Source organism: Cynocephalus volans, chromosome 16, assembly GCF_027409185.1.
Source record: "Cynocephalus volans isolate mCynVol1 chromosome 16, mCynVol1.pri, whole genome shotgun sequence".
NCBI lineage: Eukaryota > Metazoa > Chordata > Mammalia > Dermoptera > Cynocephalidae > Cynocephalus > Cynocephalus volans.
Genome location: NC_084475.1, coordinates 61655351 through 61676556, shown reverse-complemented (window position 1 = coordinate 61676556; position 21206 = coordinate 61655351). Strand labels below are relative to the sequence as shown.

The 21206-nt window shown below is 35.4% G+C and overlaps 1 protein-coding gene across 2 annotated transcripts in view; it reads left to right on the top strand.

Moving 5' to 3' along the window:
- The window catches only part of MLLT3 (MLLT3 super elongation complex subunit), a 267123-nt gene that overhangs the window by 229154 nt on the left and 16763 nt on the right, over positions 1-21206 (top strand). For both annotated transcript variants that reach the window (XM_063080911.1, XM_063080912.1), the window contains exons 6-8: positions 15308-15383; positions 17216-17345; positions 19925-20024. In XM_063080911.1, the coding sequence (XP_062936981.1) occupies positions 15308-15383; positions 17216-17345; positions 19925-20024 (306 nt within the window). The remainder of the gene's footprint in view (positions 1-15307; positions 15384-17215; positions 17346-19924; positions 20025-21206) is intronic.

Here is a 21206-nt window from a genome sequence, read left to right as displayed (position 1 = left end):
CCCTGAACTTCAAAAGCCCCAGGAGGGTGCAGCTGGGGAGTGCTAAATTTTCTGTACTCTTGGTGAGTTAAATTTGGTTTGGCAGAGAATTTTGGGGAATAGATAAGGCTCTGTAAGTTAAACTTTGCAGTTTTAGCCAAAGAAAACAGACTGTAGATTTGATGACTCTATTTGATTTATTAGTGCCATATGCAGGGCCTTTTGATCTTCAGGATTCAGTAAACCAACGAATTGATATTTATCAGAACTCCATCACATGGGAAGAAATCTCAATTTGCCTCTAGTGTTGATAGTAATATAATTATCCAACACCTGCATCCCATTGATGATAATTGTGTTAGGTTTTATTAAGTTTTAATGATAGGTACAGACTCAGCATTAAAAACAAGTTTTGGGATAGCATTAACATTGGAAATACTCTTATTTCTTAAGTACATCAAATTTGCTTACTTCTGTGTATAATAAAACCTCTTACTACGAGTGCAGGACTGCACATATGTAACATTTGTGGTTTTTAACGGAAAAAGAAATAACTTGACATTGATGATATCACTTGAGCAGATGTTATATAATAAAGGCTACTCACAATCTTCATTTTTTCAGACAGCATAAAGGAGTTTCAATTAAGTTTGAGGTTTCACCCCACCTCTGAATTCCTTTGTAATGCTTTTATAAAATATCTCTGCCATTAAGCAATTAGTATCCATCTGTTTTTGTCTTTTTACTACCAAGACAATTTAACATATGACAAAAGTGTATAAGTCTGTAAAATTGAAATGAACTGTCAAGAATAGTTTTATGATATTAGTATTTTCTTTAAATGGATCTTTTTTTTTTGAGACTCTCGAGGCCCACATTTTCTGTAGGATTTTGGAAAAGCTTCTCGATCTTAAGCAGTGGGATGCCCTAAATGAGTTTCACTTTCTTTTTTCCATGAATTCTCAGTTATTACTTCATCAGGCAGTTCTTGCCTGTAGATGATTTGTACTTAGGTTAACTATCACTTTTTGATATTCACTTTTGTTTATTCTTTTTGTATAGAGATCCTTTCTAGAATGTCTTATATATCAGGCATTGAAGTAGGCATTTTATCAGCTCCCTGCTCTAGAAATTTGAGATAAAGTAAATTTTGGATCAGTCTAAAAGAAGTTGCCTTGTTTCTTGAAGTGTAAAATGTATTTTAGGGAAGACTGTCGTGGGGGAGAGGGTGGATGTGTCAGATGGACTCAGGCATGACTTTCCTTATATCATAATTTTAGTTATTGGTGATAATAATAGCTTATATTTAATCATGATTTATATAATGATCTGTCCTAACTGACATTCTATATTATACATTCATTGTACGTTCATTATCTACATTCTCAAATTAACTATATGAAGTGGTACTATTATTAATCCCATTTCCCCACTTTAGAGATTAAGAAATCGAGACCTGAGGTCTCACAGCTAGGAAGTGGTAGAATCAGGATTCAGACCAGGTCTGATGTTTCCAGAACCTGAGCCTCAGATCACCATATTATTCCATTCCTTTCACCCACATATTAATCTTGAGTTTTCAAAATTTCCACATTTAGATTAAAGTAAAATATAATTATTTTTAAATTGTTTGCCATTTTTTTATAACCTGTTCCTCTGCCATAGAGCCAATAGCTGCATTTGGTTTCTGCTTCTGACTTGCTATCACATCTTAATGAATGTGAATCTCAATATACATACACATACAAAACACATATACCCAACAGCGTTGTAGATGTAGTTGATAGCTGCCTGTAAATAATGCTGTGTTTTCTCTTTTTTCTTATTTACTGGGAAATGTTACTGAAGCTCCAGTTATGAATGGAAGCTTAAAGTTCATTCAGTATCTTCACCTTTTAACTCTGCCACCCTTTATTTGCACAAGAAAATATGATCCTCTGTAGTAGTGATTTTGCCCTGTTTACAGAATAGGAGTGTGTGCTACTACTGATAGAATGGGCAGTTCCCACAGTTAAAATACCCATAAGATAAGCAGATCCTGGAACCTTTATATAATCTTTTTTTCTTTTTCCTTTTTCCTTTTTTTTTTTTTTTTTAAATTATGTGCTTCATAAAACCCTACTGGTTAGAGCAGGGAGCAACTCAAGTTGATGTCAAACTTCTTTAGAAAAATGTTCTGAAATACTAAAGCAATGTGATTTAGGATCCAGGCATACTAGGAGAGATGGTTAAGTGTTAGACATCTGATCTCTCTAGCAGAATGTCTGCTTACCACACATACACTAGTATCAGATGGAAGAAACTAGTTTCTAAAACAGTTCAGGGTGGATGTTTGCTTCTGATTAGCCTATGTGTGTGTGTGTTGGATGAATGAGCAATTGGGAAGTCATGACCATGTGTTTGCTGTCATTTAAACTGCCAATCTAATCTAAATATACATGTGGGTGCCTGAGGAGACTTCTTTCTTTTCAAGAGGATCGTTCTTAACTGCTCTCCTTGCCAACACATGTGAACGTTGGGGCACTTCTGTTTTCCTGAGGGCTACTCTGTTTTCCTTTAAAAGAGGTGAGGATGATTTCTTTGCTTGCTGTATTTCTGATTTTTAAAGCCGCGTTTATGTAAAGTTTATTTAGTGTGAGCAGTAACTTCAAAGGAAAAGATTGCTTCTAGGATGTTGTACAAGGTAATGAAAAGGGGGGTTAGAGTGCTGGAACAAGTAAAAGCCACAGAGGGTTCTGATTTATAAAAGAATTCAGGAAAATCTTGTAAATTTTGGATCACCAATTTGCATAGAGCATGCATTAATCTAATTTTAAAAATTAGAGAAAAGTTTATATCTAGGAGGTATGATTTTATACTACCTCATTGTATAGTGGAACCCTGATGTGCATTTTTCCCCAGAGTGATTAAAGGTAGGAAAAAAGACATCCTTCTCCTCTGTCTTCAGAGCATTTACATATATTTTATCTACCAGTGAATTCTTAAAATACATATTAAAGAAACAGAAGTTTTTTCTACTTGTGATTGTAATATTAAATAATTCCTTTTATTTTTTTTAGAGAAGCTAAGGATTAAACCTCTAAGTATCTCACTAATCTGAAATGAATCATTTCAATCAGAAGAGAATAATACTGTTCTTCCATTTTTCATAAATACATAGTTTATTATCTTTTGAAAAGTCATACATCCAAAATGTTTTTCTCCACTCATACATTTTTATATGTAAAAGTAAACATTGCAAAATTTAGCTTACCAAAAAAACAGTGTACCTCTTGTCATCTAACCTCTAAGAGTATTTGATAAAAATTAGTTATCACTTAATTATACACTTAAATGTTGTTTCATTAAGTTAAAAAAAAATCTATTACTGTGTAAATTCTTCCACAAGTATATATATTTATTTTTTTATTTAATAGTTCTATGCCTATTTGAGTGAAATTTGGGTTGGCGTACAGGTTAATATATGTAACAAATATAATCTAAGGAAAGTAGTCAAAATTTAAAGAACAGAGCATTCATTTAGAGTTAGGCAATTTTTACACGGGCAATAAGATCTGCCATATTTTTCCTAGAGAAATATGACTGTTATGGGTTTTTATATTTGGAATATCAGAAAGCATGTACATTCATCAGCAGAAATAAATTTTCCTGGAATTATATTCAAAGAGATCTTGTCATGTAGGTCTCTATAGATTAAATGCAATCATATAATGTCCAAATGCAAGTGTTAATATTATATGTAAATGGACAAAGTAAATGCTAATCTTGATAAATTAAAATTGTTTTCTAATGTTTTAATAAAACATACTGTTTTTATCCAGATGTGGAAATATCTAAAGGCTTAAGACTTTTTTAAAAAAAACAACATTGCCTTTTGAAATGTTTTCATTCCAGCACAGTTTCAGAGAAAACAGAATCTGATCATAATAAATCTCTTTCATTCGAGGAAGAGCCATATTTAGTAAATTATATTTGGCTATAAAGTGGAGCCTTGGTGTTCTTTCAAAGGTAGTCTCTCCCCTCTTTTGTCCTCTCCTCCCCTATTGCTTAACCTACACTCAGAATTCTGCAGTTTGGTCAGTTCATCAGGAAAGTCATGAGAATGATGTCAATATTTCTAGTTTTCTTTCAGATTTTCAGTTTATAAGAAAACACTGTTTTCCAGACTAATTTGACTTTCAGGTTTCTAGCAGCCAGCTGGAAAAGAGGACATGATCTACTACACATTTCACATTGTTCATAAGATACAAGCCAACCAATCTCTTCGGAGACATTTAAGTCAAATGCAATTAAGTGAAAAGAAAGGTCTTTGTTTCCTACTTGCTTTTTAGCTGTTGGTCTTTTCAGTGTAATGGATAAAATGATAATAAGCAGCCTTTACTATATAGGAAGAAATTTGAATGGCATGTTATAAATTAAATTCTTTAAAGTTTTAAAATACACATATTTGAAATGTACATATGTGTATATATAGTAAGGTTTGTGGAGTTGAACTTTTCCTGAATAATGATTCTATGAGTAGGAAATGCTCTTGTTTTATGAAGATTAAAAACAAGTTTAGGTCTTTAAATCATTCTTGAGATATTGAAATTGAAGGGATTTCTGAGGATCAATTCAGAAATGATTCCAAACCATCCTCTAAGAATGCTGTAAATCATTTGTGCTGTTGCTCTAATTGAACAGCGTGGGTCTAGACCCTCATTAACTTGTCTGTAAGGAAGAGAAAATTGAGGAGAGAGAGAGGAAGAGGCTGAGGAAGGACCTTTAGCCGGTGCTGTCCTGAGCTGCCATTGTTGAAGGACATCCTTTGAGCTAATTTCAGTCCCATAAAAAAAAAATCTATTTAGTGATTAGTAACCAGTGGATAAGAGCAGAAAGCCTAAGTGAATGAAGGTCATAAATACTGAAGTCTTTGGGATAGCAGCCTGTAAAACTGTCAGAAAGCATTGCTTAAGTGACAAAAGATAGCCTGAAGTAACAAGAAGTGTTAGCTCATTGGGCAGAACTCCATATTCATGGACAGAAGACGTAATGTAGTTTTCTTCAAGACTAGAGATTCTTCTTGAATCCAGTACCAGCCCCACTTTATTTATTTTTTCGTTTTGGATGGCATCTGTTTGTTTTAAATTTATGGTTGACTGCATTTGCTAATAGGAATCATGATGCCTATTTAAAGATAGCTGTGTTTCCAAAAGTAGAGCTATGATTACTGAAACTTCTGTTTAGATCCATCAAGATCTACTTACTTGCTAAGAATGTTAAGCCTAACTGGAGTGAGTGGGTGAGTATGTGTGTGTGTATTTTTAAAAGGCAGATGGTTAGGAATTAGATACTGACAAGTGCCTTTCTCTTGCTTTTAAATTAAAATCTAAAGTTCATAATTCTAAAATATTTCTTCGTAAAGGGAAAAAATTAAGTAAATAAAAACAGGAGAATGTAAGTCTATATTATAAACTGTTGTGTTATTACTACATGACATTGAGATTTAAATGATTAAAGTCTTACCAGTCACTACTTTAGATTTGTTTTTAGAGTTACAGAAAATTCAAGATGATGAATCCAAGGTCTTTATTCTAAATTCCTATTGTTCTGACAATGATGATGATTTTGTGGTATTGGAGTGACAGTGTTAGCAATCAGAATTCTACGTTTTACTGCTTTACAATATAACCTTCAAATCCCAAATGTGTGCTTTAGAGATGTGACTTCAGTGTATTTAGTGTTGTGCTTCTTCAAGTTAGAGAATGTTACCAATTTAGGGTATTTGCTTTTCACCGGCCAGGCTGTGAGAACTGGAGGTGTCATTCATTTGAAGGGAGCAGATGTTAAAGGTTCTTGCCCCTGCCTCCCTAATCCCAAACACCCTTGAAGAAGAGAAACGTTCTATTACCCAAATAGGCATCTTTCTGATGGTGAGAAAAGGCGGTAAAAGGCAGTAAATCTGCCTTCTCATTATGAAGTGCAACAATAGATTGATTTATGAAGAAAAGCAACTGTTAAGCTTATATAAGATGTGTGCATGGAAATGCAGGTTCCTTTAGAACCTCATAAGCACTAGCATTCCTCCTATTCTTGATAGGAATCTAATATTTACTGATAGGGAATATGCGATTCTGAATACCACATTTTTTAAGGGGCTACATTGAGAACAAAACAAAAGAATCCACCTCCTAATGTTTTCACATGAGAGCAGTCTCTTAAATGTGCCGTGTTTTTGCTATTTTAGTTCATTTTCATTAAGATAGAGGGGACTTCTTAAAAATAGTTCTGTTTTTATAAACTATTTTTTAGAACGTGATTAGAAGTGAATGTGAGTATAGCATATTTAGCTGTTAGGCTGTTTATTAACAGTTTTTCTTAGTATTGTATAATTTTCAGTGAACACTAAGAAAGTGGAGTCTCAAATAGAGCAACAGTGAAGATAAGTTTCTGGAGAGATTGTGTAAAGGATCTTGTGTTGGCCTTTTGTTTTAAGAAAGTCTTTGTGCACATGAAAATATTTTAAATAAGTTTGTGTTACCTCTTATGCAATAAGGAACTCTTTTACAGTATTTATGTGTAACTTAAAAATTAAACTTTTAAGCTGTAAATTCATTTTGAGCATAAGATACTGTAAAATGCAAAAATCTTCATAGTCTCTGAGTAAATTGAAATGAGACTGTCCTGTATATTTAGCACGTCTCACTTCAGAGTTTGAAATCTGTGTGATATAATAAAGATTTGAGCAAGTGAATTATGAAATAATTATATGCAGAATAATTACAGAATAATTATTATATAATTATCAATAGACTTGGTATTAAAACTCATCCCAGTAAACATATACTTTCCAAATTGTAATAATAGTTGCTGTACTAACATGTACAAGAAAGCACATACAAAAAAGTGAAAATTTAAAAAGAAAGGACAGAAAAAAATGTACAGATTCTATTATTTTCTTTTACTCTTATGGATTATCTTACACCCTCTACATGCACACAAATGTGCATATACATACTCAAGGAACTTTGGAGTTCCCTCATCTAGATAGAGGAAAGGCCTTCAGTATATTACCTGGAAAATACAGTTACTCTAATTAGGAACATACAAGACTTGTAAAGATATGATCCTTGCAGCTATCAGCAATCTTTGTTGTATAAACTGACAATGAGTAAATGTTGCATTTTTGAGCAACCCTTTTTTCCCCAGTGTATTTTGGTTATTTTGGATGTTGAAGTCCCATGGAAATAGGCCCTCAGCAAATAAAATGAACTCTTAATGCCACTGCTGTGATAGTAAATCCAATTTCACATTTAATGAAGAAAATTCAATAAGATAATTCAAAGACTAAAATTAACAAAAATTCTTGACATTTATGCAACTCTAAGATTCTATTGGTGCAACTCAGATGCTCTATGAACATTTTTTAAAGTAAACCATTTTTAAAAAAGATCTAAAGTTAATAAGGACATGCAGTTAAATGTCTTGTGAAGATGATCTCTTCAGACATTTATTTTTTAGTTAGTTCATTTCAATTATTGCCTTTATTTCCTGAATTCATTCTATTTAATTTACTTTAATATTTAAAATGTTATAATCTAAAATATTATACTTTAATATATTAAATTTTTTAATCCCAAACTGAGATCTATAACCATATGTAATGTACTTTTTAGGATTTTGTTTAATTCAATACTGCCCTTATAAATGTAGAGAATACAATAATTTTCCATTATACCGAGTTTCTTGTGCTCTGCACAGGTGGGTTATTTCACAAGTAACTGAATAGTTGTTCTGACAATAGTTTCAGGATCTTATTGTAAACTGATGACCAGTAGTGTTTTGATGTCCACTGGTCAGCTCTAATAACAGTTAATTATGGGGCAATTCTATCAGGAAGCTTTTTTTCCTTCCAATTTCTCTTTCATGAGGCATTACAGCACTAAACTCTCACACTTATAACTTTTTCCCCCCCTCTACCCACCACCTTCAAAACACATAAAAGAGAAGAAAAGGCTAGTTAAAAGATAAGTCCCTGGCATTACAACTAAGTGATATATTTAATGGCCAGTTGTGAAACTCAGCTTCTGTGTACATAATCTTTGCTCAAAGAATAGTAACATGCTTATAGGTGATATAACTGTAAATGGTCTGTTTCCAGATGATTTCTCATTCCTAAAACTCATTACAAGTAAGGGTTCTTCAGCCAGTGATCTCTTAAAACACATCTGGCACATATACCATCTTGCTACAACTGGATTTTTTGAAAGAGCACATGTTCTGGCTACAATAGTCAGTAGCAGTCTTCAAAGTACAACTTGTGGTAAGAGATAAAAGACTTGAGGCTCTTCTGCTTAAAAGAGAGGAAGCTAAAAGAAAATTATAGCCATCCCTAAGTGTAAGAAAGGGTCTTATGGAGAGATTTATAGACGCTTGTTCCCCAAGGCCATTTCGTTTCCTAATGAGATTTTGTGTTCTCAGGGTGTGATAAGTCCAAAGGACAACAGCATTTAATAATAATATTGAAGATGATGATAATGAAGAAAATAAATGCAGTTGTAAAAATAGAGTCACCTCAATGTAAAGCAAGTTATCTTGGCATCCAGGATGATTTTATGTCTGTAAATTGAAAATATAACAGAAATGAGGACCTTTCCTGTTTTGCTAACAGTTGAAAGGGTAAGTCTTAGGATCTTGCTCTATTACCAGAAAATGATGGGCATAACAATAGCTTTTGATAATATAAGAGCCCAAGAGGCTAAATATGATTTTAATTTAACATCAAGTTTATTCAGGTTGTCACAATGCAAATTGGGAATGTCTGCCAGAAAGAGATGTGGAGCCTTCTCTGTGGTCACAGATCTGAGCTGTCTTGCAATAAAGGTTGCAGCTTCCTTGTCCAGTGTCCTTTCCCCAGTTTCACCTTGTTTTGGAAGAAAGAGCTGTTGACAGGTTATTTGAAACATTAAATCTGTATATATTTTTTTTTTGGCTGCTTTGGGATTTTGTGTTGAAGAATTAGGAAGAGAGGGTAGATCACCTTTGAAGGCAAATAAAATGAATGATTGTACTGTGTTGCCTGATGTGCTCATTGGTCCTGTTAATCAGTGCCAGTGTCCAGAGGATCAGGGCAGTTCAGAGGAGAAACTTGCCTGCTTTGCTTTACAAAACTTATTGAACTACTGAGGTGCCTAGCCAGAATTCGTTGTAGTATTGATTGGACAAATGTTAGAAGCAATTGATTCAGACACAGTAAGCCCCTGGGATTGAAGTGTTTTGTTTTACCACTGGTTTACTTTGGGTGCCGAACACAAGGTGTTCCTTGTGGACAGAGGGATATTCACTACATCTTTCCCCATGACATAGAAAACTTTGTTCCCTGACACTAGTGTTATAAAAGAGTATTAGTGTGTTTAGAACACTGCTTTAATTGCACTTTTTCAAAGTAGTGATGTAGTAGAGATAGTACTAGATTATAAATCCAGTTCTAATCCATCTGAATATTAGCCCCGGGCACTTAATCTTACTGTGCTTCAGGTTTCTCATCTGTAAAATGGTGATTAAAAAAATGTGTCGTGCTGTTTTAGCTGAGGCTGCCATAACAAAATACCACAAATGAGGTGGCTTAAACAACAGAAATTTATTTCTCACTGTTCTGAGGATAGGAAGTCTAAGATCAAGGAGCCTCGTAAGGGCTCTTTCCCTGGCTTGCAGATGGCTGCCTTTTTGCTGCGTCCTCACATAGTAAGAGAGAAAGAAAGGATATCCTGCAAGCTCTTGGTGTCTCTTCTTATAAAGGTACTAATCCCATCATGAGGGCCTCACATTCATGACCTTGTTTAAACCTAATTTGCTCGTGAAGGCCCCGTCTCTGAATACTATCACATTGGGGGGTTAGGGCTTCAACATATGAATTGGGGGAAGGGACATAATTCAATCCATAGCACCTCATGGTAGAACAAATGAAATAAGGAATATGATTGAACTACAGAAAGAAAGATACATTAAAAGGTTAGAGTTACTTACCAGTATTTGTCTAACCTTATTTTCATATACCTTTCTGTATAACAAGGTTTTGGTTTTTTAGCATGTTTTTTTGAAGCAGTTATTAATGTAAAATCAAATAAAAATAAAAGTTCTCATGTTTCTAGCCTTTTAACAATTCTCTGTTGCATTAATCTTGCTAGATTAACTTAACCTAAGTGTTATTTTATTACTTTTCAATACTTATTTCTTTGCTTAACTTTGGCCTTACCTTTTATTGACATAGCTACCTCAATATATTAATTATGAATTAATGGGAATTGGTAAGATAGATTTCACTTATATGATGGAGTACCTTTTCACAATTGTTTAGCGTGGATGTTATATCATTTTTCTTTAAAATTAAATGTATATTTGAAAATTGAGTGGATTATTTCCAGTTTCTTATAGAGGAGAAACTAAATGAGATAGTCTTTTAACTGATTACGTTAAGCAAAAAAACAGAAACAAAAACAAGACTACATAATGTGTGTTGGATGATTATTTTTTTTAATGAAAGAAGGACCGAATTGACAAGAACCTGGTACTTCAGTCAGTAATGATAAAAATTAAACAGGGAAGTAAATAAAATATATTACATTTGTGTTTTCTTTTTTGATTAGTACTCATCCTTGATACAGTCTTTTTGGATATTTGTGCAAAAAAGAGGTCTTTATTGTAGGCTATAGATTTTCTTTTCCTAGATGGGGTAGAAATTTTGTGAAAAACATAGCAGTGTGTCTGAAATAATTTGTTTAATTAGTTATACTGTATTCTTTCCTTTTTCACTGGAGAAAGGTATATATCACCCCTCCCCTCTTTCTTTATTTTGATTGCTTTAAAGATCAAGTCATTGAAATTCTGTTCACAAATTGCCCATTAGAAAAGAGAACTTCTCCTGACTTCTGTTACCTAAGAAGGAAGTCTGCTCCCAGTGCAAGGAACAATGTCAGATTTTTCAAGTTCAGTCCTGTGACCTACCTAGACAGGTGTTCTCTTTTGAAACACTTAACTTCTAGGAGTTGTAAACGTGGGTTTTTTTTCTTGTCCTGGACAAAAGTGATCCTCTGTAGAAAATCCATTACAAAATGATTTTGCATAGGCATTTAATGTTGCAGATCGCACTGCAAATCTTGGTAGGCCCATTGTTTTGGAAGTAAAGATATATCTTGTTTTAGGCAATAGAGGAGCTTGTGTTGTAAATAATAGTAGCAACCAACTGTTGATTAGCTGCCATTATAATTTTGGTATTTCAAAAACAAGTATCACATTAGTCAGCAAAAGAGAAAATCAGAACCTCATTGGACTTCCTTACTTTTAATTTTGGCTTAGCATTCATGTTTCTTAGGGGCTGGGGTGAGGAAAGGAGGATACTATATCTTTTCAGTTCTTAGGGCCTGTAAAGATCTTAATCTAGCTCTGTTTATGTTGAATGGTTTTTTGTTTTTTTTTGTTTTTGTTTTTGTTTTTGGTAAAGCAAATAACCTCTATTTTGTATAATCATCCTTGATTTTTTTAAAGGGTAAATCTGATTTTTTTAAAAATAAAAAAACATGCTTCACATAAAGTGAGCTACAGTTCTGTTGGTTAAAGTTGATGAAATATAAGACAGTGTCAGCCTCCTCTAGTGGCGGAACTACTTAAGGTCCATCCACTACAACAAGGTTGTACATGCCTCATAAATGTTTCTATTGAGTGGTAACTATTCTATCAGGGAACTTTCTTGCAAAACTCTTTGAAGAGTATGCAGGAATGCTGCCTCTGGATAGATCAATATGTTTCTAAGTTTTCTCATAAAGTATATTATGCTTTCTTAAATTTTAAATTCTTTCAAAAACATGATTTTTTGCATTTAGAAAAAAAGTGACTAAACTAGAATCACTGGTCTTAACCTAGAATTTTAATTAATATCATATGTTCAGCTTTTAATGAACATGCCTGGATATCCACTCCAAACCTATTAAATCAAAATCTCTTCCTGTGTAGACTTCTCCCAGTTGATTCTGATGAATATCCATGATAGTCTTTGGGTTCTTGGTCAGTGGTTCTCAAACGTGTGGGTGGTCACCAGACCCGCAGTGGCAGCGTCACCTGGGGTCTTTTAAGAAATTCAGGTTCTTGTACCACTCACCCTTCCTCCTCAACCTACTGAATTAGGAACTCTGGGGCAGGCAGTAGCGCGTGTTTTAACAAGTTCTCCAGCGATTCTAATGCACACGAAAGTGTGAGATTCACTGTTTTAGATCATTTCAAAGATCCCCTATACTCTAAAATTCCACAAATGCTTACCCTCTTAAAAGCTTCCAGGACATTGCTTTAGTGACCATCATTCAACATTTTATCTTTCTTCATCCAGTTTTTTTGCTTTAAACTTTCTATTTTAATGTTCTTATAGAATTAATGTTTTCTGTTGTAAACCTTCTAAAATGCTTGGTGGCAGTGGCAGGACATTAATCATAAATGTTGAATAGAAAGCCTTTTTCTCTTGTATTATGTTCTTTACTATTTGTCAGTGTTCTGATGATTAGCAGCTATGGAAATATTAACCTTGTTCATGGGTAAGAAGCTGAAAGAAGGCTGCTTTCAGGTTTGGTTCGGGCATCAGCAAGATGCTTGAGACAGGTGGGTCAAGTTTACTGTGGGGTAGTTGGAGAGATGGCCACCATCCTCTCTAGTTATCCTAGTTAATGTCACTCTGAGCCAAGAGTTCTGGCAGAATAGCTCCTTTAAGTCTAGCGTAACGTGTGCTGGTCAGGCAGGATGGGGAATTAGAGCTCTCTCTGCTCACTGTAAGGAAACCTCTTTTTTGGCTCCCAAATGATTTCCAGAGCTATCAAAATAATACTGTTTGTAGGCACTTTTCATGGCTGAAAAGAGCAGCTTGGAGAGGAAAAGGAATATTCTGCAGACTCTGAGAGAAATGTTTTACAGCTGGGCATTGCACATAAATGCGAACTGAATGCCCTTTCAGCTGTGTAACTCACCACTGGAGCTCAACAGTGGAAGAACCACTCAACAAAAGTGAAGAGCACCTCACACAGGCATTTGTACTTGTAAACCAACTCTTCTTTGTGGGCCACAAACAGCAATGTGTAGGACATTGTACTACAGTTCTCGAGTAAATCTTGCAGTGGTGAAGCGTTGGTGGGCTGCCTGCTGCTCATTAGAGATCCTGTCTGGTTCTTTTCCTGCAGAATGAGTAGTGGATTGCTGACACCTGTTTTCCCATCCAGCCTGAGGATGTGAAGTGTGCATTAGGAATGCCTTAAAGTGATTCCTTGTGTCCAAGTTGCTGGAGCTTGGGGAGTAGTGCTGCATAGGAAGAAGGGGGTGGGAGTTCAGTGCTGGTAGGCGAGATGAAAAAAATCAGTGATGAGGAACTGCAGTATAAACTAAAATGAGATTCTTATCTTTGTGTAAAGCTAAGGGTTACAGCCATGGCTACGCTAATTGTATGGCTAGGCATTTGTCCGACTCCTGCCATCATAGCCAAATGTATTGTTAAGCAATTCATAATTAAAGCCAAAATGTTTCATTATTTTAGTTATACTAAGTTTCCATTTGTATTGTCAGGTCTAGGACTCAGACCCTTCAAACATATTGTACAGACTGGGTCATCAGACCCCTCACATGCAGGTCCATGCTAGGTAATTGGGAAAGATCCTGGGAGCCATTGGTAGATGACACAAGCTCAATCCGCAGCAGCAGCAGCTTGCAGCAGCAGTAGCAGTGGCGGTAGGCTCTCGGGACATCTGCAGGCACTGGCAGCAACAGTTGCAGCAACAGCCTCCAGCAGCAATAGTGGCCTCCCCGTAGCCCCCCTGGGGGCATCCCAGGGGCAGGGGACCCCCGTGGATCAGAGCCACTGTCCTTTATACTTAAGTCCATAACGCAGGGCACCTGGGTGTCCACACGTATCTACATCAAACAATAACCAAGGAACACCTGGGCACACATGCGTATTTACATCAAATACTCAGCAAGATTCTGAACATCTGAGGGGCCCTGACCATTTTCCTTCACTTTCCCTGCACCTTGTTTAGTGGCTTCTGTATGTGCTCTTAGTTTGTTCTCCAACTGGGTCGCCTATTCAGTGAAGTAAACAGATGTGTCCTATACATGAGAACTCCTCAAATATTTCTCAAATAACATGAGTTGAGACTATGAGCACATTAGAAAAGGGATAGAAATAGTCTACTCTTACAACCAAATTTGTCAACATTAAATTATTTTAGAATAAATTTGGCCTTAGATATGTAAAATTCGAGTATGTTGGTGGTACAATCAGTTTCTTTGTACACTTTCTGTCCATGTGTCTGCTCTACCTATCTTTACCTGCTATAAAGTCTCTTACTGTGGCAGATGGTGGAACAGAGGGCCTAATGTGCATGCTGCCTTTAGTCACAGTCACAGAGTGCCTGCTATATGCAATGCATTATGCTGACTATGAGAGGAAAACAAGAAGCACAGGACAGACCCCTGCTTTTACAAGTGCAGAATCTGCAGTCTATCTGGGGAGAAAAGACACATTAGAGGCAGCACAATATTGCAGCATATCTAATAAGGAAACAGGTGATCCAACCGGTACATTTTCAGTAGGTTTGGAGAAGAGGACTGAGTTGAGCGATTCAAAGAGGATGTAAAACTTGTTCTGAGTATTAAAAGATGAAGAAAATTCATTGAGAATAAGAGATTGGGGTGTGTACGACGCTCTTTCCCTGCCATTCGTAGGCCGTGGAATTGAAGGCTATTTTTTTTTTTTTTTAATAGTGGCAACATTTCCCTCTGACTCATTTGTGGGACTTGGCTGGGTCTCATTGTGAACACTGGCCTCCATTTGTGAACTGTGGATGAATGGGGTTGGGGTTGGGTCATGGCCTTAGACCAGAGTGAAATTAACTGGCTCATAATGTGATTGAACTGATGACCTTGGCCTCATTACCACTATGTTTTAACCAGTTGAGTCAATCAAACATTGCAGAAAGGGTAATCAAGGTATCTCTCAGAAAGAGATCTGTGTAGCAGTGAACATAGGAGAGGAAACAAAGCCAGATCCTTCCCTCATGTAACACCCAAGTGTTTATCTCTTCATCCTTGAGTTTCTATACTTGTTTCTTATTTTATCTAATAAAAATAAGGTGCGAAAACAAAAAGGACATGATGTCTCTCCTGTGTTAGTATTTTGACATAATGAAATGTGTAGTCATTTTTCCTGTGCAGTGTCAGACTATTTTTTGCAGAAGATGGTTTCAGCAACAATACTGTTTTCAGTTTTAGATGTGTAATGTCCATAAATTTACTGATGATTCCTTTCTCTTCTTTAAAGTCCGAACAACCCAGTCCTGCCAGTTCCAGCTCCAGTTCCAGTTCTAGCTTCACACCGTCCCAGACCAGGCAACAAGGTATCAACATCTCCCAGGCAAACCATGAGACATTTTTCTCATAAAACATCTTAATGAGTTGATTTATGATCTATCTTCTACTGTTTTATTTTTTGAATGGTAACTTGGCTTTTGTGCAGTTATATTTTTTTCCCCTAGGAATGCACTTGGGTATTGTTCTGATGTATTAGGCTGGGCTCTAGAAATTCCCCTTTTTCTAGTTCTTGCCGTCAGATTCCCATTTGACAAAAGGATTATAGACACAGCCCATTCCAGGGAGTTCCCAAAGGAAATACAATAGCAAAAGGTGGACTTGAGAGGCTTTGACATAGAGATATAGGTTTTCACTCTTCCTCCTGGACATCTTTCATTTTATTTTTCTACAGATTAATAGACTTTTTTTTCAGTAAATGTTAATTTTAAATGTTAAATGCTATCTTTTAAATATAATTTTCCCTCTACTCATGATTAAGTGTTAACTTTAACTCAGAATAAAGCAATTTAAACTAGAACATTTAACTAGTTATGCATTCTATTTGTTGGGGGGGATCTTCAAATGTGGGCTCATTTTTCTTTTTGCATGAAAAGTGAGTGGGTATCAAAGAATAATCTTTTTCATATCATGTTGAACATCACCTTTTTCATTGACCATATTGAATTCCTGATGTCCTTGTATGTTTTCAAAAGGATTGAATTGTTGTATGTGTTTGGACTCAGGCTAAGCTGCCAGGAAAAATGAGATGAAAGGCAGTTATCATTTTGGCTATTTGGAGATCTTGTTCCACTGATTTCCAGAGAAATAAGCCCACTACAAAAGCAGAGAAATTTGGGTTTTGCAGAATGTGAGATTGCAGGGGGTTGATACTTATTTTAGAACTGAGTTAGTGATAGGTCAGACATTCCTATCATAGATTAGACTTTAGGAATTGTCTAATCCAGAATGAAAGTGCCTCTCTGAGTTTCTTGATTGCCTTTACAATCTCTTTCTTCTGTTAAGATTAAAAATATCTATCTTCTTTTCATAACAGAATAGTGAAGTGAAAATAAGCCACACTAATGAGTTTTTATATGCATGTGTGTTTTCAGTTTTGACCTGTCCTGGAATAAAATTAGTTATGGCTTGATTTTTTTCCCCCCTCCCATTTAATACTGGATACTGTCTTGAATTTTCTGGGCACCTGATTTATTACATGGTCTTATTTATGTTAATACATGCTGGTATTTTGCCAGGAACTTCTTAAAAAGTAAAATGAAAATTGGCTGCATAAAATTGTTGCAAGAAGACCTTGTGTCCAAGATCAATATGAAGATCAGAAATAGGACATTACACTATGGAATTGAAATACTTTATGATCTGAACTTAACTGAAATGCTTGCTTGATCTGAAATTGACCTTGAAATTAAAGGAACAGCTAAAACAGCTAAACCTTAATAGATCAAAAACTACCACACAAAAGCTGCATTGCCAAGAACAAGTTACAACCACAGTAATTTATTAATCTCAACTTTTCAATACATGAATTAACCTAACTAACAGAACATTCAATTCTGCTAATAGATCTTTCTGTTTCTTTTTAGGTATAATTTCTCTTAGGGAAGAAAAATACACAGAAAAGAATCCTAGGAAATAGAGATTCTTTAATGAACATTTTTGGAAATCTCTTATGAAAACAGTAGTGTTTTGGCAGAGGTTTCATTCTAGAAACTGTACCAAATTTGTCTTATAAATTGTATAAATATATATGATAATGATTATTTTTAACTGGCGTTCAGTGCATTCCTGTGTGTCTGATATGGCTAAGTGTGTTTAAAGTAGTATGTTTGATTGCTTGTGGTTCACTGTCATTACTCAGGTCCTTTAAGGTCTATAATGAAAGATCTGCATTCTGATGACAATGAGGAGGAATCGGATGAAGGAGAGGATAATGACAATGACTCTGAAATGGAGAGACCTGTAAATAGAGGAGGTAGCCGAAGTCGCAGGTGAGTGTCTCGGAAAGAAAGAGGTTCCCTGCAGTTGAGTCATACCTTTTCACTAGACCTGCTAGTATAATCACAGCAAAGGTGTGAAATGTCAAAAACAGTAGCAGTCAATGGGCACATTCGTTTGCTGCGGAGACACCTTGGTGTGCTTTTACACTCACCTCTACAGGGCACTCTTTCTGCTTTTCTCAGAAAGGAGAGGTTTTTCCTCTAAAACATTTATAGGAAAACGTCATATTAGAAGTCCTTGTTCTTGAAAGGATATGCCAAGTGGCAGAATTGACTGCTGAAATCGTCTGTTTTCATTTGAAGAGTTTGTGTAGATCCATTGCCGGAGGTAGTCTCAGAATTTGAAGAAATGTGTTGGCTGTTTGTAGTTAGAAATACATAATTGGCTCCAGTGAATTATGTGTGTGACCTAATTAAAGCTAGGATCACCTGTGTGTGTTTTCCAGAAAATAAATTCCTTTTAAGTGTGCTGACAATTAGGTTCCTTAAGTAGCTTTAATGCTGTGAGGCATAATTCCACATTATAAAATGGTAATTCATGTCACTTATAATTAATAGTCAACTTGAAATTGCCTTGAGGATTTTGTTTCTTTATCATGAGGAAAACAAATAGGCATGCTTACTTTAATGTGTTTTGAGTAGAAAAATGTGAATCTACTTGAACTTAAAATCCAATTACACTTATAATATATTGAATCTTTTTCCATTATTAATTACTGTGTAGAAGGTCCTAAAATTCCTGAAAAGAATGCAGTTTTCACCCAGACTAGACAGACCATATGCTTCCTATTTGGCAATGCTTTAGTGTCCTTTAAGAAGAGCCTTTTTAGGAAATGTCAAATCTCTCAATGACTGTTCCTTAGGGCCATACTCAACACATCTCTCTCCACCTTGTCTCCTAAACTCACTTGTCTATATTTGTTTTAAACAGGAGAAAATAAGGAACCTTATAGCCTTGGTCTTAAAACATTTCTCTTTAGAAGTCCTACAACTAACAAAAAGGAAACTGGTAGCACATAAAGACCTAAAGGGACTGAAACTTTGAGTTAATTTACTTTTAACAACCCAAATCCTAACCACTGGCTGCTCTCAAATTTAGCTGATGAAAAATACATGACCTATTTAGACAATCTCCCAAATTGTTATATAGAAGATCTGGATATTCTGTGATTAGCTGTTGCCCACCACGTACTGTCCCATTCCGAGTCTATGTGGGTGAGATCATACACATTTGTGAGATGTCTGATGTGGTTATGCATTATTGGGGACGTTTTTCTTTTTCCCCACCTGACATGTGCTGTTCTCATGGCAGCGCCAGTATACATTTGATCTTCACTGCACTTGTGAAGTCTCAACTGTTTAATCAGTTTAAATACTCAGCCTTCCACTTCAGTCAAGAAGCATTTTAAAACAGCGTTTCAACTGAACACTTCATTAATGTAATTTAGTTAAGAAAAACAAGTTCCATCAGTTTTTGCTAAAGGAATAATCCAGTATATTATTTTCATTTCCTATCTTGTATCTTGTCTGTCTGAATATATAATAGAGCTAGAATGTGATTGCCTATTCAGAGTGAAAGAACTATTCGAATTTCTAAAGCATTTTCTGTTTCTGAGAAGAGCGTTATATTAGGTTACTATATAACTGGAGAAAGGGAGCAAATACTGAAGGACATTTCTGACAGAGAACTTGCATTCATTAGAGTAGAATAAAGAAATATCTCCTACCCTGGCTAAAAGAAAATTCCTTTTTATTCTGAAAAAGAAAAAGTAGAGGACGAGACGGTATTTTTATTTTCTTTAGTTGTTGAAGATCTCATTCTGTTTTTCTAAAGCAGTTGTCCTAAACACATTGTATCTTTGTTTTGTGTATTCAGTTAGTTGTACCAATGTTCAGAACTAGAGGCAGACTTGAACGAAGACACGAAGACACGATGGAGGTGATTGTTGGTGGTTCCAGCATGTGGGGCTTCACTTGTCTCTGCCTTAGACGTCCCCTCTGAGCTGTCAGTGGTGCAGGGCTGTTGGCTATATTCTTCTGAGTAGTTGCCTCCACTCCCACAGACTATTCTTGCCCTGTTTGTAACTTTTCCATCCATAGCAAAGAGGCAAAGGGAAAGGAAAATAAATGTAGTAATGTACGAACTCTGATTTTGTTGATCTTCTGTAAGCTTGAGTGGTGTGCTTGATGATAGTGGGTAGGTGGAGCTTGGAAAGGGAAATAAATGGATAAATGAGACCAGTGAAGTATAGTGGCTGAGCACTAGCTTTGGGTCACATTGCTTGGGTTTGCATTCTAGAGCCACCACTTTTACCTCTGTGACCCTAGGTGAGAGACCCAGTCTAAGTCTCAATTTACTCATCTGCGAAATAGGGGATCATAAAAAGAGAAATGGCAGATCAAGCACTTAACACAGTTGCCAATACAAAGTAAGTGCTCTTTAGATGTTGTTTAAACAAACTTTTCAGTGGTTAGTGTTTGGAATCCTTGCTTTCCATGCCTATTCCATGGATATTTCAAGAATTGTCTGTTTGTAGTGATGCATACAACTTCTTTCTCTTTCTTTTCAGAGTTAGCTTAAGTGATGGCAGCGATAGTGAAAGCAGTTCTGCTTCTTCACCCCTACATCATGAACCTCCACCACCCTTATTAAAAACCAACAACAACCAGGTAAATAGTGGGGTTTGCACTTTTTAAAACTGCATAACTAGGTGTAATTGTTTTTATAGGGAACACAAAACTTTTTGCCTCTGAATTTTAAACAAAGTCCCTCTTGATGCCAAATAAATGGGAAGCCACATCCTTAGGAATAAACACATACAGGAAAAGAACGTCTGTTGTCATGAGAAGATGAGTATGTTCCATTGGATGGGTTAATGAAGCAGGTGCAGGAAGGAATGATGACAAAAGGTGTTGCCCATTTACTCCTGATTACTATATATTTTAGCCCTCAGCAGTAAGTAGCTGACTTAACTAGAAAGAATATGACCTTTGGTGCTGATATAAAGCCTGGTTCTTTGCTTTACTACTGGTAATTTACTAGTGGGAAGTTAACTTTTAACTTGTGATTCTCAGCTTCCTTATCTGTAAATGACATTAACACCTACCTTCCAGGTTATCGGGAGGATGATAAATAATACATGAGAAGAGCATGAGGCGGTGCACAGCACCTACTTGGCACTCCAGTGATGGTAGATGTTTATTATTATAGGTGCTCTGCCTCAGTTTTCTCATCCAAGAAGAAGGATCATCACTTGGGATTATAAGGAATAATTAATAAAATACAGAGAAAATAAAGGTCATTATCATTGTTATAAATCAAGTTAAAGGAAAGCTTATTAATTTGACAGTCAACTCAGAATATAGTTATTTGGATAAGGTCTAGGCAGAACTTTAAAGGCTGTGATGAAGAGCTTTTGTTAAACAGATGAATAAGACTGGGATATTTTCATTACTTACTAAAATAAACTGTTTTCAAGTGTCATGAATATTGTAAAAGCCTCATTGTGCAGTGAGTTGATACTCTCATTACCGTAAGTTATTCTTATCTTTTTGTTTAGACAGATTTCCCGTGACCTCTACAATAATTGCTTAATTCAAGTTGCTGTATATTAACTTGAAAATTAAAGAACTGTGCTTTTTAAAAATTACTCTGTTTTACAGGTGTCCTACAATTTTAAATAGTCTTGCCCTTGAATTTGTGATCTTTGTTTTACTTGGAAAATGTAATTTTATAGCTGAAGACTTTTTATTTACATATTGTGTAAAGCATGAGCATCGATCTCTTAAAATTTAAAATTGCTCTTGTATTAAGTTTATTTACAACTTAAATTCTACATTGTTAAGTAAGAA